The following is a 20,349-nucleotide window of genomic DNA, read 5'->3' as shown; positions in this document are numbered from 1 at the left end:
GACTTAGCAAAATAAATATTTTTACATTAAACTTTAAATCTAACAAAAATAATGACAAAATGGTCCACAGCCAAGCAACAGGAAGGACGAACAATTTATCTTTGATTTGTCATAGGGAAGATTATCAAACATTAAAGCTGAAAGAGCCCTTAAAGACCCATGTAATTCCCGTACGGTACAGACTGAAAAACCAAGGCCCAGGGGTGCTCCGATGGCCCAGACTCACACAGCTCATCACCAGCGCAGCGAGGGCCAGATCCTAAGCCCTAGTGACCCCCTTCAATACATTTCAGTTCAAACAAGCGGCCCTGCAGCTCCTACTACACAGCCTCCCAGCTCCGTGTGCGTGCGCGAGTGCGCGCATGAACGTGTGTGCAAGGTGGGGTGGGGGGCTGCCAAACATTTCCATCTAATTTAAAATGAACATATTTCATATGTGCCATATGTAGACCTACCTATAGAAATCCTCAACATTTGTGTAGTTTAGCAAAATAAAAGGAAAAGAATATAAGCTATGTTCAGTATCTTGAAGATTAAGCCATTCCAAAACCAGATAATCCAAATGAGAAGCCATGAAGTCTTCTAAACGTCTGTATCCAAAAGTTTCAGAAACTTTCTCTAAGACCTGCACAAATCAGAAAGAAATCAATGCTTTAAGAAAGCAATGAAAAAAATAAATCACTTAAATCCTTTTATTTACAATATAACTTTGAAGCAATCATTCAACCATTCTAAAGCTTGATTTCCTCATCTAGAAGGGGATAATAAAAGTACCTAGACTTCAGAGAGACTAAATGAGAAACACACATTTAATACAATTAGCCCTGAGCATGGCACACAGAAAACACTTAACGTTAAATGAATAAAAATGGAAAAATACAGTGTAATGTTCAACCTTTGATTATATTTCAAAGGAAGGTCTAAAGTAAATAATTCTTCTCAGTCCTAAATCTAAATGAGAAAAATCCAACCACTATAATCCACTTATAATATTAGGTAGTGTAGGGGCATCTGGGTGGCTCAGTCTGTTAAGTGTCTGACTCTTGATTTTGGCTCAGGTCATGATCTCAGGGCTATGAGATGGAGCCCCGAGTCAGGCTCTGCATTCAGGGCGGAGGGGGGGGGGCGGTATCCGCTTGGCATTCTCTTCTTCTCCCTCTCCCTCTACTCCTCCCCTGCTCCCTCCCTCTCTAAGATAAATAAATCTTTAAAAAATAATAATTACGTAGTGTAGCAGTATACTTAAAAAAAAAAACTTATTTTAATACTGAGAGGTAAAAGATTAGCTTGTGTAAGGCTGATTACCTACAGGTTGGCCTATTATCCAGTTCCATGGAAACCATGCTGGTAGAATGCTGAATGGTCTATCAGGCCACTGATTTATCACTGGTTCATCACATGAACATCTACAATGGAAAGGTCTGGACCTTTCCAAACCATGAATGCTAGGTGGTGAAACAGGGCAAAGGCGAACATTCTACAACACCGTGCTGATGGAACTGCACTACTGGACTCAAGTGTTCCTTCCCTAGTTGTGCGACTTAAAAGTTTCACAGCTCTATGATCTGACTTCTGGCCCTGCTAGATCCCAAGGTTGTAACCCAGAATCTATCAGGCAAAACACTTGCTACTGCTCTTTGCTCCATGTGTTTTCCTCAATAAAAGCAATTCCAGAGGGCATGGTCTAGATGAGACGTCATTCATCCCTTAGTTCAAGAATACTTTGTGAAATACTTAATATAAAAAATGATACTGCATCCAAATAAACATACACTATTTAAAGAGTTACTACTTCCCAATATTCTCAATCTAAAAAATAAGACTGTCTCCAAGTCTTTAACAAGTGCCACTTTAAAATAAGCTTTAAAGTGGGGGAATGGGTCAGCCCAGTGATGGCTATTAAAGAGGGCAGTACTGAATGGAGCACTGGGTGTTATACACAAACAATGAATCATGGAACACTACATCAAAAACTAATGATGTATGGTGTTTAACATAATAAAATAAAAATAAAAATAAATAAAATAAGCTTTAACTTTTTTAATTATTTAAAAGTTACCCAAGGAGGATAATAAAAAATATTCATCCACATGTACCTTTTTAACGAGGTGAGGTTCTAGTCCATTCTCTTTCACAGACTTGCACAGCGCAAACAAAGCCTGTTTTTCACAGACTGGGCTACAGCATAAAATCACAGCTATCGTCATCAGTAAAACAGATTTTCTATTATAAGTTTCATCCAAAAGTTCAGGGTTCTCAGCTCTGTGGGACTTGAAAAGAATTTTTAAAAATAATAATATAATGTAAATATATAAACATTACAAATAAACCTATCAGTCTAGGGGTGCCTGGGTGGCTCAGTCATTAAGCATCTGCCTTCGGCTCAGGTCATGACCCCAGGGTCCTGGGGTCCAGCCCCACATTGGGCTCCCTGCTCAGCAGGGAGTCTGCTTCTCCCTCTGCCCCTCCCCCGGCTTGTGTTTCCTCTCTCGCTGTCAAATAATTAAATCTTAAAAAAAAAACAAAAAACCTATCAGTCTAAAATCGATTTACCCATTATAACATCTAATGAGCAGCCACTGAGCAGTGTTAAATCCCAAAGTGATGGAGTCAAGGGCAGAGATGTGAGAAAATATCAAAGTTTCTGAAGAGGGACAACTGTTTCTGCTAAGATCTTATGGAAATAATTCACAAGCCTTTCAGTGAAGTATAAAGCACTAAAGAAAAACAAGAATGAACTTTCAAGAAGGACAATCTGATGGTTATCAGAGGGGAGGTGTGAAGATGGGTTAAACGGGTGATGGGTATTAAGGAGGGCACTTGTTATGATGAGCACCAGGGGATGTATGGAAGTACTGAATCACTGTACTGAACACCTGACACTAATGTAACACTGTAGGTTAACTAACTGGAATTAAAACAACTTAAATAAAAAAAAATTGCAAGAAGGTGAGAATGATTATAAGCTCCTTTTCCATGACCAAGTATGTATCCTAAGATGCTTTTATTATCTTTATTGATAGCTCTTTATACTTTAAAAAATGCTGTCACATGTACTGTCAAAAGTAAAAATAAAATCCTGGACAACTAGGCAACTAGACAGAATACATGCTTCTAATTTAATGACCAATCATTATAATATCCCAACAGACGTAAACATTTTTTAACTGGCTATAATTGATAAAAGTTCCTGGGGGGGCCTGGATGGCTCAGTCGGTGGAGCATGGGACTCTAGATCTCGGGGTTGTGGGTTCAAGCCCTACATCAGGTGTAGAGATGACTTAAAAATAAAATCTTTAAAACAAAAAAAAGTTTCTCTTCACATTTTGAAAACTCTGCTACTCACTGACCCTATTTCTGTTTTTCTGGAACAAGGAAAAGAGCCAAATTCCTTTACTAAATGGCCATCGCTGGCATGTTTGGAGATCGCTATGAGGCCCCCACTACGTCAGCTCCTCCACGGGCTCCTTAAGAGAAACACATCTACAGACTCTTTTAACATCCTAGTTAAAAATCTGCTTTTACTCAGAACCAAACAAGCTGTTTGCCCTCTATAATGTACAGAGGATCCCAGATCCAGGACAGTATGCTTCTATTAATGATGTCTAGGACAGCATTTGCTTCTCCTGGTAACTATTACAATGGGGATTCACAGAGTGCTCTCAAGATGTAAAACTTCTTAGGACTTTTTACAAATGAATTTCTATCAGGTCAGTATTTTCCCTTTTTGCCCAAGACAGGATAATCTTAAAATGTATGGTATACATCTCTATTAAGTTTTATATTATTCACATTCATTTTTCCAGTCTATTGAAACTTTTTTTTTGAAATTCACATTGTTTCATGCACTGTCCTTTTCAGTTTTGTGCTATCACCGAGTAGGTAGTATTTGGTTAACCGTCTCACATATTTTTTACGAACACACCAAGGCTTAAAAAAGATAATTTCTTTTTTTTTAAGATTTTATTTATTCATTTGAGAGGGAAAGAGAGAGCACAAGCAGGAAGGAGAGAGAGAAGCAGGCTCCCTGCTGAGCAGGGAGCCCCATGTGTGGGTCAAGCCCAGGACCGAAGGCAGACGCTTAATTGAGCCACCCAGGCGCCCCTCTTTTTTTTTTGGAGATTTTATTTATTTGACAGACAGAGAGAGAACACAAGCAGGGGGAGCGGCAGGCAGAGGGAGAGAGAAGCAGGCTCCCTGCTGAGCAAACACATAGAGGCTAAGGAACATGCCACTGAACAACCGATGCGTAAAGCGAAGAAATCAAAGAGGACATCAAAAAAATGTATGGAAACACAATAATCCAAAATCTTTGGGACATAGCAAAAGCAGTTCTAAGAGGGAAGTTTATAGCAATACCTCAAGAAAACAACAAAAATCTCAAATAAGCAACCTAACTTTACACCAAATGGAACTAGAAAAAGAACAAAGGCCAAAACTCGTAGAAGGAAGGAAATAAGAAAGATTAGAGAGGAAATAAATAAAAGAGACTTAAAAAAAAAAAAAAAGAAAAGACCAATGAAACCAAGGGCTGGTTCTCTGAAAAGATCGACAAAATTGGTAAACCTTTATTTAGCCAGACTCATCAAGGGAAAAAAAAGAAGACTCAAATAAAATCAGAAATGAAAGAGCAGAAATAACAACCGGCAGCACAGAAAGACAAAGGATTATAGAAGAACAGTATGAAAAACTATAGGCCCACAAACTGGACAACCTAGAACAAATGGAGAAATTTCTAGAAACACACAGTCCCAAAACTGAATCAGGAAGATACAGAAAATGTGAACAAGTTACTAGTAAGGAAATTGAGACAGTTATCGAAAAACTCCCAATGAACAGAAGTCCAGGGCCAGATGGCTTCACATGTGAATTCTACCAAACATTTAAAGAGATAATACCTATTTTTCTCAAACTACTGCAAAAAATAAAAGAGAAAGGAAAACTTCCAAATTTATTCTATGAGGCCAGCATTACCCTGATACCAATACCAGACAGATGCCAAAAATAAAAAGAAAGAAAAAGAACTACAGGCCAATATCCCTGATGAACACAGATGCAAAAATCCTCAACAAAATAATACCAAACTGAATTCAACAAGACATCAAAAAAGATCACTCACTGCAATCAAGGGGATTTATTCCAGGGATGCAAAGATGATTCAATATTCACAATCAATCAATGTGATACATCATATTAACAAGAGGAAGAATAAGAACCATATGATCCCCTCAAGACATGCAAAAAAACATTTGACAAAATACAACATCCTTCATGATAAACACTCTAAAAAAGAGGGCTTAATAGGAACAAACCTCCACATAATAAAGCCATCTATGAAAAACCCACAGTGAAGATTATACTCAATACTGAAAAACTGAAAGCATTTACTCTAAGAACAAGAACAAACAAAGGATGTCCACTCTTGCCATTTTTATTCAACACAGTACTGGAAGTCCTAGCTGCAGCCATAAGACAAGAAGTAAAAGGCATCCAAATTGTTAAGGAAGAAGTAAAACTGTCTCTAATTACCCATGACATGATAATACACATAGAAAATCTTGAAGACTCTATCTAAAAAGTATTAGAACTCATAAATGCATTCAGCATACTGTTGCAGGATACAAAATTTATACACAGAAATCTGATGTACTTTTTTTTTAAGATTCTATTTTTTTAAGATTCTCTATCAGAGAGAGAGAGAGACAGCGAGAGGGGGAACACAAGCAGGGGGAGTGGGAGAGGGAGCAGGCTCCCCGCTGAGCCAGGAGCCCGATGCAGGGCTCGATTCCAGGACCCCAAGATCATGACCAGAGCCAAAGGCAGACACTTAACTGACTGAGCCACCCAGGCACCCCTCTGTTGCACTTTTATACACTAATAATGAAGTAGCAGCAAGAGAAATTAAGAAAACAATGCCATTTACTATTATACGAAAAAGAATGAAATACCTAGGAGTAACTTTAACCAAGGAGGTGAAAGACCTATACTCCGAAAATATAAGATATTGATGAAAGAAATTGAAGATGGCACAAAAAAATGGAAATATGTATCATGCTCTCAGATCGGAAGAATATTGTTAAAATGGCCATACTATTCAAAGCAATCTACAGATTTAATGCAATTCCTACCAAAATAACGATAGCATTTTTCACAAAACTAGAACAAATAATCTTATAAAATGTGTATGGGACCAGAAAAGACCATGAATAGCCAGAACAGTCTTGAAAAAGAACAAAACCAGAGGTATCACAATCCCAGATTTCAAGATATACTACACAGCTACAGTAATCAAAACAAGATGGTACTGGCATAAAAGAAAGACACATAGATCAATGGAACAGAAAAAAGAGGCCAGAAATAAACCCACACTTATATGGTCAAGTAGCCTACAACAAGGAAAGCAAGAATATACAATGGGAAACAAATAGTATCTTCAAGAAATGGTGCTGGGAAATCTGCCAAAAAAATAAAACTGGACCACTTTCTTATACCATACACAAAAATAAACTCAAAATGGATTAAAGATCTAAATGTGAGGAGTGCCTGGGTGGCTCAGTCGGTTGGGCGTCTGCCTTCAGCTCAGGTCCGATCCCAGGGTCCTGGGATCGACACTCGGGTCGGGCTCCCTGCTCAGCAGGGAGTCTGCTTCTCCCTCTCCCTCCCCCTGGTTGTGCTTTCTCTCTCTCTCTCTGATAAATAAAATCTTAAAAAAAAAAAAAAACACACATCTAAATGTGAGACCTGAAACCGTAAAATTTCTAAAAGAAAACAAAGGCAGTAATCTCTTAGACACCGAAATTAGCAACATTTTTCTGAATATGCCTCTTCTGACAAAGAAAACTAAAGCAAAAATAAACTATTAGGACTCCACCAAAATAAAAAGCTTTTCCAAACCGAAGGAAACCATCAACAAAACTAAAAGGCAGCCTACTGAAAGAGGATGTTGGCAAATGATATATCTGATAAAAAGTTAACATCCAAAATATTTATTAGAAAGAACTTCTACAACTCAACACCCAAAAAACAATTTGATTAAAAAATGAGCAGAGTACCTAAATAGACATTCTCCCAAAAACATACAGATGGACAACAGACACATCACCATCAGTGAAATGCAAATCAAAACTGGAGTGAGATATCTATCACCTTACACCTGTCAGAACGGCTGGTGCCAGGAAGACAAGAAATAAAGAGTGCTGGGAGGATGTGGAAGGAAGGAAAGCCTCACGTACTGCTGCTGGGCATGCAAGCTAGGGCAGCCGCTGTGGAAAGCAGTACGGAGGTGCCTCCAAAAACTGAAAACGGAAATCCCTTATGATCCAATAATTTCACTACTGGGTACTTACTCAAACAAAAACACTAATTTGAAAGATATACGCACTCCTATGCAATATTTACAATATCCCAGTGATGGAAGTAACCCAGTGTCCAGTGATAAATGAATGGATACAGGAGATGTGGTGGGTGGGGGGTATGTGTGCAGGGGGGGGTGTGTGTGTGTGAGCAATGGAATATCACTCAGCCATAAAAAAACGAGATCTTGACATTTGCAACAACATGGATGGACCTAGAGGGTATTACGCTAAGTGAAGTAAGTCAAAAAAAGACAAACACCAAATGATTTCATTTACATGTGGAATCTAAGAAACAAAACAAATGAACAAAAAATCAGACTTTAAATACAGAGAACTGGTGGTTGTCAGAGGGGAGACGGGTGGGGGAATAGGTGAAACAGAGAATGGAGACTAAGAGGTACAAACTTCCATCTATAAAATAAGTAAGTCACAGAGATGAGAAACACAGCACAGAGAACACACTCAGTAACACGGTAATAATGCTGTACGGTGACGGCACTTACCATGGCAGGCACGAGTCATGCACAGAATCACCATGTTATACACCCGAAACTAATATAACACTGCAGGTTAACCCCACTTCGATTTAAAAAAATTTTAATAAAAAAAGAAAGCCATTTGTACTCCCACAAAAACTCAGTAAATTTTGTTTTTTCCCCCACAAAAAACAGTACATATACGTTGAACCAAAAGAAACTGTCATTATTGGACTAATTCTAACCAATTTTAATTAATTCACACAGTTGTTTTAGTAAACTGGTGGACGCAAACTGTCTTAGGCCACACTGGTAAAGTAACAGATGGCATATTTGTAAGAAGTATGTGATAAAAGCAATTAAGCATTGCTAAAATTACCACTTCTCTCATTCCTTCCTGAGCTTTCAAGTACGCGTTTTCAAAAGCTGTTTGCTGAAGCTTCAAAGGAAGTGCTTTTAATAATGTGGAAGAACCTCTGTATTTCATATCCTGGAATAACCTTAAAAAAATAAAGCAAAAAGTCAAATAATTTTTTACCTTAAACGTTATTTTCCAAAGCATATTATGGGACACAAATAAATCACACTGTGAGATATACTAGCATACTGAGCCTTCTTTCAAAAAACCTAATGAAATCTAAGCCCATTTAAACAGGTTCAGATGCACTGGTTAATAACAGGTCTTTAGAATATATACTCCCTTTTCTCCTAGAACTGAAAGGGTCTCAAAAAATCTTTTAGCTTAGAGCCCAAACTTAAAAAGTCCTGACCTCAAAATAGCCCATAAAGAAAAATTATCCTCTGATCAAACACCAAGCCTTAGACTCCCGTCCCCCTGTTCTAATTTTAAAAAGTGTTCTCTCAGGGCGCCTGGGTGGCTCAGTTGGTTAAAACGTCCAACTCTTGATCTCAGCTTTTAGGTCTTGATCTCAGATCTTGAGTTCAAGCCCCGTGCTGGGGGTCCATGCTGGGCGGGGAGCCTAGTTAAAAAAAAAAAAAAAAAGTGATCTTGTCCTGCAAAGTGGATAGCTTTATGCCTTGATGATCTATTTAATTTTTTTATGTGATGGAAAAGAGCTGACCAGTGCTCTCTGCATAATATCCTATCATATTTAAGGACAACTCTGATCAATTTTGTCCTTTCTGCTTTTTTAGTAACCAAAGCTTTTATACTTTTTGGTGTTCTCTGATTCCTCCAGGTTCTCTAACATCTCTTACAATAGCCCACTATTAAATATCAACAATAACCAAAAAGCAAAAAAAATTCCAAGAGATGTTATGTTCATGTCATTCTTGAATTTATACATTTTTTAAATCTTAAAGAGGTTTTCCAAAGCCACCACTGCACTGCTTTATTACATTTAACTTGTGGTTCTCCATATCCCCAGATCTTTAGCTTTGGTGTGTATTTTCCACCTTTTAAGGACTTGAAGTAAAGCTCACATTCATTAGCAACCCTTACAATGCAAGTTCTGAAAAGCATCCTATACCTGAGGGATTAGACATGATTCTGATTTGTGAAAATACTACTGTCAGCACATTCAAACTATGCACACATGTTAGGTTTATCTAACACATACATTTATGTGACTGCTGTGGCAATTTCTTTATAGCAATGTTTAATTACTGATTACTTACATCTGAATAGTAAAGTTACCCAAATGATTTTCAGTTTTGGTGATTTTAAAGCATAATGTAAGTTCCTTTTTCAAACATTTATTTATTTTATAAATTACTGAACACCTACCACATGCCATAATTGTTTTTGGTGCTGAGTATACAGCAATGAACAAAACAGACAAAAAAACCAATGACTTCTAGCAGCTTCTATTTAAGCTAGATGTGTTACATTTAAAATATAACATTTCAAGTGCTCATGCATGATACTGAGAAAGATAAAGGACAGAGGTACTTTATTTGTAGGGAGTGGAAGGTGGGAAAGGCAGAGATAGGTTATAATTTAGATCTTAAAAATCAAATGGACAACCTGAGAAACATGCAGTGCTAGGGAATTAATCTTGCTTCTTCAAGTACTCACAGAACAGGTTTCTAGGATAGGATTACTCCAGTGCCCAACTGTATGTTCACTCACATGAACATAACTGTAATTAGCACACTGTGACATGTGCTCATTTTCTTTACAAACTCCTATAAAATACGAAGTAATAGCCAAACATTCCACGCGTCCCGTCAGTGGGAGCAGACGCACCTCATTCAACTCCACCACTTACTGCCTGCAGGGCACTGAGCTAGTTACTTTCTTTCTTGAAGCCACTTTTCATTTACAAACTGGAGGCAAGGACAGTGTCTAAGTGATAGGACTGTCAGAGTTAAGAGAAAGCATCCAAGCCAGGTGTACAGTGGCTCCTCGGCCGACGCCGGCTCTTTTTCATGCCACAGCCAGTGAGCCACGGCGGCGTTACACGACATCGCCACCTGCGGCATCTCAGACTCTTCATGAAGGCAGGACCCATTACCTGTTGATTGACTCTGCAGCCAACATGCCCACTTGATGATGATTATCAGCAAGAAAATGTGGAAATACTTCATTTACAGGAAAGTCTTTTCCCATTACATTAAGAACAGCCCATTTTGAATAAGGATCGGTCTATGGGAAAAGAACAACTGGTGTTAAATACGAAATACTAAGAGAAAAATCACCCATTGACAAAAACAAACAAAGGCTACTTTAGAAATTTCACTGGAGACCTTACTAATAATTAACATGGATAACTCACCTCAAGCAAAGTTTTAAGGCACTTTACTAGTGCCATTCTTACAGGGAATGTGCATTTCCCCTCCTTTGCTAGGTGCCTGAAATAAAGTAAGTGTTTCAGAGTCAAATAATTATTCCAGTAAAAGCACAGTCAAAAAAAAAAAAAAAAAACATTGGGTATGACTAATTCAATTTCTAATTATTCTTATCCTTCCAAAATTTCTTTCCATACTAAATTTAATTCTCATCATGTGGCATATGCCAGTCAATATTCTCAACTTTCGTAAAAGAAGTTAGTTTGAAAACGAGTTCATTTTAGGGGTGCCTGGGTGGCTCAGTTGGTTAAGCATCTGCCTTCGGCTCAGGTCGTCCTGGGATCAAGCCCCGCATCGCACTCCTTGTTCAGCTGGGGATCTGCTTCTCCCTCTCCCTTCCTGCTCACGCTCTCTCTTGCTCTCTCTCTGACAAATAAGTAAAATCTTTAAAAAAAAAAAAAGGGAGTTCGTTTTAATGTATCTTATTCATTTTATATGATTATACCTCATCTAGGGGCTACCACACTTCAGCTCACCAGGTCATAAACTTGCTTTAAAAGGAAAACATTTGTGAAGTTTTGTTCTCATATCAAAGACTTCAAAACCACATTCTATACCAATTCAGAAGTCCTTATCAATCAAGTGGGTCAATGAGTTCTAAATCGCATACATGTGCTCCTCAGTGTCATAAAGTTACGTCACACTCTGACTGTGCATAAAATACCCAGATGGTGACAAGGCCAGTGTGTTCACTAAGTTCTTCACACAATTAAGGAGGAAAACAGGAGCTACATTCTACCATTGTTAAAGGTTGTATATAGTTACATTCAAGGATTAGCCAAGTCACTAAGGTAGAAATGCAAAGTCTGCAATTGTATCCAGAGTAGCAAAGAAAATTAAGAACTCTGCAAAATACTCTGCACCTACCAGAATGCTCCAATCACTGTTAGAAACTGCCCCTGAGCATCCCTTGTGTTTTCAGCATCCATATCGCCTTGACACAGGTTCCTCACTACAGGAACGAAGTGGTCTAAGACTGTTTTACAAACATCCTGGTCACGGCGATACAAAGAACACACATTGCTGCGGTGGAAAAAGTTCAACTTCGTAAGTAGAACAGAACATACCAGTTAGCTTATAAATTTAAAGTGAAAACAACAGATGGCTTTAATTTCTTACGATAGTGGTTTTAGAAGTTCAACAACCTCTTCCATTGGCAAAGGATATTCTTCTCCAGGAAGCTCCTTTAAAAGCACTAGATACTAAGATAATTGAAGAGAAAAAGATCATTTTTTTCCATAAATCATTTGCTTATATATGTAACCATAAATTCATCCATGAATGCATGCACATGTACACACATGCACACAAAAAAGACCAGTGAATTTTTAAAGGAGGCAGTATAGTAAAAAAAAGTCTGAGGTTAAGCAGCTGGATTCAAATGCTGGCACTACAATCTATTACTTGTGTGGTTAAAAAACTTGCCTTGTCACCTGAGCCTTTGTACTCTCACCTATAAATGGGGATATAGCACACACCTGGCCAGATTACTATGAGGAATAAAGGAAATGAATGTAACTGTCTAGAATTTATTGTTGGAATTCAATAAATAAGTAGTTGCTCTCACTGCTGGGGTTAAGAGCCTGAGCAAGAATCCGAAACTACCGTTACATTCCTACCCTCCAAAAATAATGCCTGGGGATAAGACTTCAATAGTTACAAACTGTTCTAGGAATGAATTTTGGACAGCAGAGATAACTGTGGGCAGGGAAAAAGTCATAAATACCTTGAGTTATCTTCCTATAGAGCAACCGTGTAGGGTTCTCTATGCTATTGTGGATACCAAAGAGCACTCAGCAACTACCAGGTATAATCATGGTAGTTACAACTAGGCAGCCAGTTTCGGAGAGTTGCCAAATCCCTTTCTAGCTATAATAAGAAATCAGAAGAGTTTTTTTCCTATCATCTACATGTAGAAAAATGTTTCTTACTCCTCAGATATAAAAGAAAACTAAACTGGACCATTTTAAATATTTGCCTTGAGAGTCATATATTCGATGTTACTGAGTGTCTTAAACTGATTTGAAGAACCAAAGCCTCAAGAAAAGCACCCAGCCCTACTCACTGGCCGGGGCTGGAGACTTGACTAGTATGCTGGGGTCAAAACCAGGGAATCAAACAGGATTCAACCAAGCACATTTGCTGGGATCAAAGGATCAACCAGCTTGTTCACTGCAGCTGGAACATGACAAGGGATTCTACCAGGGACACAACGTACATGACTACAAGAGGTTCTACTCACGGAATCCCCTGGCATGTTTCCCAGGGCCGAGGAAACACAGGCATGTTTGCCAATTTTCTGGGCCTGGGGGCATGACCACGGACTCACCCACCATAACTGTGAGCCAGAGGCTCTCCCTCAATGTTCACCGATGCTGGGGCAAAGGGGGTGATGGCCTACATGGTCAGGAGGTATGTTACATATAAGAATTCTGAGTAAACAAGTAACTACATTGAAGGTAAGTGGGAAGCCGGCTTTCTTACTGCTGGAAAAGGGAGCTACAAGTATGGAAAGAGAAAGAAACAAATTCTACAATGTCGGACTGGAATTGAAGGTTTCATCTAGCAGCAGATGGACAGACTGATGGGGGCAGGGCAAGAGAGGGATTCCTTTTCTAACATTCTCACCAAAACCTAAATCTAATTACAGAAGCAGACAAACCCAAAGTGCGGGCTCCTAGAGAACAAGTGGCTATACTATTTAAAAATATGAAGGTCAGGAAAGAGAAGGAGAAACTAAGGAACTGCTCCCAGTTCAAAGAGACTGAACAGACTTGACAACTAACTGCAATGATACAGTGTTAGTTTCCCGATTAGCAGAGTATCTATAGGAGAGTATCACTGTTTCTGGCACATACAATGAAGTTTAAGGGGCATCACATCAGCAACTTAATCTCAAAATGTTCTGAACAAAAGACGTGTGTGCATGTTGGGGGGGGGGAGGGAGAGCGCACCCACGTTCACACAGAAAGAGAAGATGAAAAGGCAAATTTGGTGAAATGTTAACTGTGCAAGTGTATGAAGGGAATAGGAGAGAATCCCTGTAGTACTGTAATTTTACTGTCACGTTGAAATTATATCAAAAAATATTTAAAGCGTATATTAACAAACTGGAATTAAAGAAAAACTTGGAAAGAAAAAATATTTAAAGCAAAAACAAAACTTTAAAGCAAATAAACTAAGGTAAAAGCAAGATTCAGAGTTCAACTACAAGGTTATGTATTATTTTCACATCAGAGTCTGTGTTTCTTAGCCTACTTTAAAATAATTTATAATAATTATACCTGAAGATAATAAATCTATCCAAAGTCCATGCAAGTCTTAATGTTTCAGGATCCACTTAAAATTTTTTCACAGTACATTAAAAGAAAAAGTGTATTTTATAACTAGCATCAGACTCATTCCTAAGGAAGCAATTTCAAGCCATCAAAGGTACTACATGATTCTTGTATGTCAGTCTGCTACATTTATCCAGCAACAACAGACAGAATTGAAGATATGTCACTTTCCCTTAACTCACCATGTGTAGGTGGAGAGATTTAGTAGGGTCTAGCATGCTAGTATCAATTAACATTAACAATTTCCTCCGAATATCAGCCGCTCTGAATGACACAGGACTGGTCTGAGCAGTAGTTACACACACACACAAGAACTTGAGCATGTCTAAGAAAAGTAGATCTTGCTTTGACAGATGTTCTTCAGCTAAAGGATTCATGGCACCTGAAAATAAAAAGCACTTATTAAAACTAAGAGAGGGATACAGGAAACACATATTGAACATTAGCTCAAATATAAAAAAAAGAGAGATAAAAGTATATGGAAAGCAAAATTATGGTGAAATTGATTACACACTAAAAGCTTCAAAATTCTTCATGAAAAGTTACCCTAGAATTCTATCATCCAGAAATAATCTATAGGAAAATCTATACAGACAAATTCATTACAGTACTGATAAGTATAGAGAAAAAGGAATCTAAATTTCTGACAAGAAAAAATGGTCAACTGAATTATGATGTATGTTAACTGGGATATTATGAAGCCATTAAAAAGGATAATTATCAATACAAATAGCTTAATGAAAAAAAACACTTATAATTGTTAAAATGAACAAGGTATAAAAAAAGCATCTGAGGGCGCCTGGGTGGCTCAGTTGGTTGAGCGACTGCCTTCGGCTCAGGTCATGATCCTGGAGTCCCGGGATCGACTCCCACGTCGGGCTCCCTGCTCAGCGGGGGGTCTGCTTCTCCCTCTGACCCTCTTCCCTCTCGTGCTTTCTATCTCTCATTCTCTCTCTCTCTCAAATAAATAAATAAAATCTTAAAAAAAAAAAAAAAGCATTTGAGGGGCGCCTGGGTGGCTCAGTCGTTAAGCATCTGCCTTCGGCTCAGGTCATGATCCCAGGGTCCTGGGATCAAGCCCCGCATTGGGCTCCCTGCTGAGCAGGGGGCCTGCTTCTCCCTCTCCCACTCCCCCTGCTTGTGTTCCCTCTCTTGCTGTCTCTGTCAAATAAAAAAATAAAATCTTTAAAAAAAAAAAAAGCATTTGAATGTTGATGATTATAATAATGGAAAAAGGTTAAAAGTGATGGCCGTATGGGTGTTTTCACTCTCCTGCTGTTTTCCAAATAATCCATCACATGGTTCTACTTCTTTAGTGAATATTTTAAATTCCTCTCATGAAGAATAAAATGAGTAATTAATAAAATTCAATTAATAATCAGAGAAATCTAACATACACAGAAGGGAACAAACTTAATAGACTATGTAAGGGAAAATAAAATGAGCATAAAATTGGTATGTATGAGGACTTTTACACTGCCAAATGCATACAAAGAGGTAAAAGCAATCCCAAACAGTAAATGCGTCTTTACCGAAAGTACTTTGGCCGTCTCCAGACATGCCCGCTTCACTAGCGCCGGAGTCACTGAACAGATTCATGGACGACTGATCCTCCACCTCCATATTTTCATCAGGATCGTCTTCCCCTGATTCTACTTCTCCAAAGTCAAAGGGCTTTCTGATAAAGGACGCCTTCAAAGAAGAAAAAGAAATGTTCAAACTGGCTTCTTTCAGAAGCATGATGTAGTTAAAATTCAACTATTCAAACAAATCAAGATTCATGTGTATGAACACTGCAGTATTTCTATTAAGTGTCCAACAATGAAAAATGGATAAACTGCAATAGGTCTATATAATAATAATATGCAAACTTTTTAAATAATTTCTTTTTTCAATGTTTTATTTATTTGAGAGAGAGCAGGAGGAAAGACTATGCGCGAGCAGGGGGAGAGGGAGGGAGAGAATCCTCCCCGCTGGGCGTGCCAGGAACCTGAGATCACAACCTGAGCCAAAACCAAGAGTTGTCTGCCTAACCAACTGAGCCACCTAGGAGCCCCAAAATAATTTCTTATATTAAGCTTTATAATACCCAAAATTGATGAGCATATGGGGAAAAGTATAAATTGGTATGACTATTTTGGAGGAAAGTGATAATATCCATCAAAGAGTAAAATTCACATTCCTTCTGAACAAGCAATTCCAGTGCTAGAATTTATTCTACATCCCTCATATGCACAAATACAAATAGACAAAAGTACAAGAATCTTTACTCCAAAACTCTTTGTAACAATAACAAAAAAATAGAAAACACTTCCAATGTTAAGGTCAGATGGGCTAAAAATACAAATATACCATTCCCAATAATGAAATACAATGCAACTATTAAAAAAAGGTAAAGAATAGCAGCATGTAGCAACATGGAAAAATGACCAAGATTTATTATTAAGTGAAAATAACCAAGTTCCAGATATATCTGAGTATCTATTGCATGTGCCAGGCACACACAGACAAATGAGCATGTGTAGCATAAGCCCGTTTGTATGGAAGAAAAATAAATACCACAATGCAAATATGTTGTCTGGTAAAATTTTTGTTTTATTTTTTTTTTCAGAGAGAGCAAGAGCGTGCAAGCAGGGGTGGGGAAGGGGGTTGGGGGTGGGAGAGGCAGGGGCAGAGGGAGGGAGAGAATCTTAAGGAGGTTCCACGCATAGTGCAAAGCCCAAAGCACGGCTCAATCTCACAACCCTGAGATCATGACCTGAGACAAAACCAAGAGTCGGACATTCAACCAACTGAGCCACCCAGAGATCCCTTTTGTTTTTATTTTTAAGGATGATTTTTTTTAATTTATTTATTTTGACCAGGAGAGAGAGAGACAGTGAGAGAGGGAACACAAGCAGGGGAAGTAGGAGAGGGAGAAGCAGGCTTCCCGCTGAGCAGGGAGCCCGACGTGAGACTTGATCCCAGGACCCTGAATCATGACCTGAGCCGAAGGCAGATGCTTAACAACTGAGCCACCCAGGCGCCCCAGGATAGATGATTATTTTGATTTCTGCTACTATTACACAGAAATAAGTATAAGCCTGGGTGCCTGGGTGGCTCAGTCGTTAAGCGTCTGCCTTAGGCTCAGGTCATGATCCCAGGGTCCTGGGATCGAGCCCCACATTGGGCTCCCTGCTCGGTGGGAAGCCTGCTTCTCCCTCTCCCACTCCCCCTGCTGTGTTCCCTCTCTCGCTATCTCTCTCTCTGTCAAATAAATAAATAAAATCTTTAAAAAAAAAAAGAATTAAGTATAAGCCTAGATGATTAGTTTCCAATCATTCAGTCTATTATTCATTATCGAAAAATTAAAAGCTGAACAGTATGTAAGGTAGTGACATTAAGAAGCAAACAGTATGTTCCTAAAACAAAGTAACTTTAATTTCTGTATTTAAAAAAATCAGGGCGCCTGGGTGGCTCCGTTGGTTAGGCGACTGCCTTCGGCTCAGGTCAGGATCCTGGAGTCCCGGGATCGAGTCCCACATCAGGCTCCCTGCTCAGCAGGGAGTCTGTTTCTCCCTCTGACCCTCTTCCCTCTCATGCTCTCTCTCTCTCAAATAAATAAATATATATTAAAAAAAAAAAACAAAGATGCCACATTTTGTTAGATGTATCCCTACTGAAGAGAGATGTCAACGAAAAAAAATCTTAGAATCAATGAAATAGGGTGGTAAAATAAACATACTTACCAAACTTCTACAAATATCTGCAATATCGTTCATGAGCTTTGATGTCAACAATCGTAGGAAAAATCTAGATGCAATCTTATTTGGACTGGGCTGTAATTAAGACAAAAAAAAACAAACAAAAAAATAAAAAGTCATCCTGGGAGATAATATTTTCTCTATCTTAAATGAAATGTATATTTTTTTTTTTACACTGGAAATTCTCTATCATAAGAAGCATAAATAAACAGTTTACTATTAGGGCCAAGATATAAATTGAATTAAAAACACCTCTTTTTTTAAAGTAATAACTATAGTCCATTAAATTATGTATAAACATTAAAGTAAAATACCAACTACCGACCCTAAACATAAGTAACAGAAGTTAGAGTTCACTCTTCCATTTCTTTTTCCCCACTTGCAAAAAAAAACAACGAAAAACAAATTAATTTTTTTTTAAGAAAAACACATTATAAAATGAAAAGTGTATACTGGTAATATTGTTATACAGCCATGTAGTTATCATTAGCTTTCAAAAAAACATTTTTTCCAACTGTTACCAACACTTTGGGCTGGCTCAGCTATACCGTAGGCTTGGTCCCGATCAGAATAAAGATTACACAGAGCAGTAGCACTCTTTCTACCAAGTGTCACAGAAGACTGTCTGGGCAAAAGAGAGTAATGTATGTGGCTGGAGATGTTTATCTTCGTGGTGCTCGCTAGCCCTGGCATAGTGGTATGCACGTCACACAGCCAATTGTCAACAAATTATTAAATGAATAAAAACAGGGGCGCCTGGGTGGCTCAGCCGTTAAGTGTCTGCCTTTCGCTGAGGTCATAATCCCAGGGTCCTGGGATCAAGCCCTGCATCGGGCTCCCTGCTCAGCGGGAAGCCTGCTTCTCCCTCTCCCACTCCCCCTGCTTGTGCTCCCTCTCTTGCTGTGTCTCTCTCTGTCAAATAAATAAATTCTTTTAAATAAATAAATAAAATGAATAAAATATATATAGTTGTATATAAAAGCAGTAAAATAACCTCAGAAACCTTCCTGAAATGATGAACTGATTTCACAAGAAACTCAGATTACCTGTTGCTTTGTTCCTCCAGTTGCTTTTATTTACCATTCACTTTAATTTTAAATCAGTGTATAAATTTATGAATGGACCCAAAAACCAGTACTACCACCAACCAACCAATTATCAACCTCCTAGACAACCAGTCAAGTAAGAACATCTTACCTTGGTACAGTTACACAAGCAACTGGTACACAGATTCATCATATTTCTCAGTGAAGCAAACCTAGATTCCTCAGAGGTCTTATTTTTGAACAGAGTGATACTTTCTCCTGCACACTGCATTAGAGACTATTAAGAAAAGAAGGAAAAATCCAAACTCCAGTTAAAATTACAGTTCTGTGATTGCTTTCTGAAGTTTTACTTAAGAAGAAAAATGAAGTTTTTTTAGAAGTTATATTTGGTTGGGACGCCTGGGTGGTTCAGCCAGTTAAGCATCTGCCTTTGGCTCAGGTCATGATCCCAGAGTCCTGGGATCGAGCCCCACATCGGGCTCCCTGCTCAGCGGGAAGCCTGCTTCTCCCTCTGCTCCTCCCTCTCTCCTTGCTCTTTCTTTCTGACAAATAATAAATAAAATCTTAAAAAAAAAAAAGTTATATTTGGTTATACAGTGTAATTAAAAATCATGGTAACAATTTTTTAAATGACCTATCTTATACCTTGTTATCCTTACAAATCATACCACTGACTGAACAGCACTCAAAGATGAAAAAAAGTTTCACACTTAGAGCCTACCTGTATAACAATAATCAAGGATTCTTTTAGGACACTTGATCAAAGGAAAAAAAATTTTTTAACATTTTATTTATTTATTTGAGAGCGAGAGTAAGAGAGCACAAGTAGGGGGAGGGGCAGAGAGAGATGGAGAAGCAGGCTCAATGTGGAACTTGATCCCAGAAACTGAAGATCAAGACCTGAGCTGAAGGCAGAAGCCCAATTGACTGAACCACCCAGGCGTCCCAAAGGAAAAACTTTTAAAAGTGCCCATAAAAATCAGTATTTTTGTTAATAAGATTAAATTTAATATGATATTATTTCAATTATTCTATTTATACTTGGCTTAAAACAACTACAAATGTTAAGGAAGAACAGATAGTATCATTTCTCTCAGATGGCATAAATGAAAGAGAAAGAGCTAACCTACGTAAAAGTTTTGTTTTTCCAAGCAAGTATACTAATTTTCCCAGGAATATACTTCATTCAAATTTATCCAAAACTTTAATAGAATAAATTTTCATACCTTGGCTTTCTGGAATAGTTCTGACCTATATGCTTCCTCTTCAGCTATCACTCCCACGTAACAATAGCAGCCGAGAACACCCACCAAAAGACTGGAACACCGGATAAGCATTTCTGCATTTGTAGTCTTAAAGTAAAACAAAAAATAAAAAAAAAAAATACTCGTTTCATAAATAATTTTGAGTACTCCACGATTATCTTTTGTAAGAACAAATTTATGTACATATTAAGAAACAAATTTAGTTAATGTAGTTAATAGTGGCATGTTTCTGATTATCTCTATGAACATCTAAGAGACCCCTGCAGAATGGTAACTAGGAGCCTCAGGAAAAAAAAGAAGTATCTCCTAATGGCC

At 38.1% G+C, this 20,349-nt stretch overlaps 1 protein-coding gene across 15 annotated transcripts in view; it reads right to left on the bottom strand.

The window, feature by feature from the left end:
- ATM (ATM serine/threonine kinase) overlaps positions 1–20,349 on the bottom strand; it is a 117,912-nt gene that overhangs the window by 66,453 nt on the left and 31,110 nt on the right. For all 15 annotated transcript variants that reach the window (XR_003517286.1, XR_003517287.1, XM_027578286.1 and 12 more), the window contains 12 exons: positions 19,996–20,121; positions 18,921–19,046; positions 17,709–17,798; positions 15,513–15,672; positions 14,163–14,362; positions 11,762–11,844; positions 11,510–11,665; positions 10,570–10,645; positions 10,309–10,439; positions 8,211–8,331; positions 2,097–2,270; positions 456–625 (listed from right to left, as the gene is read on the bottom strand). Coding sequence is in view for 13 of the 15 variants with exons in the window: in XM_027578286.1 (XP_027434087.1) it covers positions 456–625; positions 2,097–2,270; positions 8,211–8,331; positions 10,309–10,439; positions 10,570–10,645; positions 11,510–11,665; positions 11,762–11,844; positions 14,163–14,362; positions 15,513–15,672; positions 17,709–17,798; positions 18,921–19,046; positions 19,996–20,121 (1,613 nt within the window). In the remaining 2 variants the exon portion in view is untranslated. The remainder of the gene's footprint in view (positions 1–455; positions 626–2,096; positions 2,271–8,210; positions 8,332–10,308; positions 10,440–10,569; positions 10,646–11,509; positions 11,666–11,761; positions 11,845–14,162; positions 14,363–15,512; positions 15,673–17,708; positions 17,799–18,920; positions 19,047–19,995; positions 20,122–20,349) is intronic.

This window comes from Zalophus californianus, chromosome 11, assembly GCF_009762305.2.
Source record: "Zalophus californianus isolate mZalCal1 chromosome 11, mZalCal1.pri.v2, whole genome shotgun sequence".
NCBI classification, from domain to species: Eukaryota; Metazoa; Chordata; class Mammalia; order Carnivora; family Otariidae; genus Zalophus; species Zalophus californianus.
Note: the sequence above shows the minus strand (reverse complement) of the source record. Positions and strands in the feature narration are given on the sequence as shown.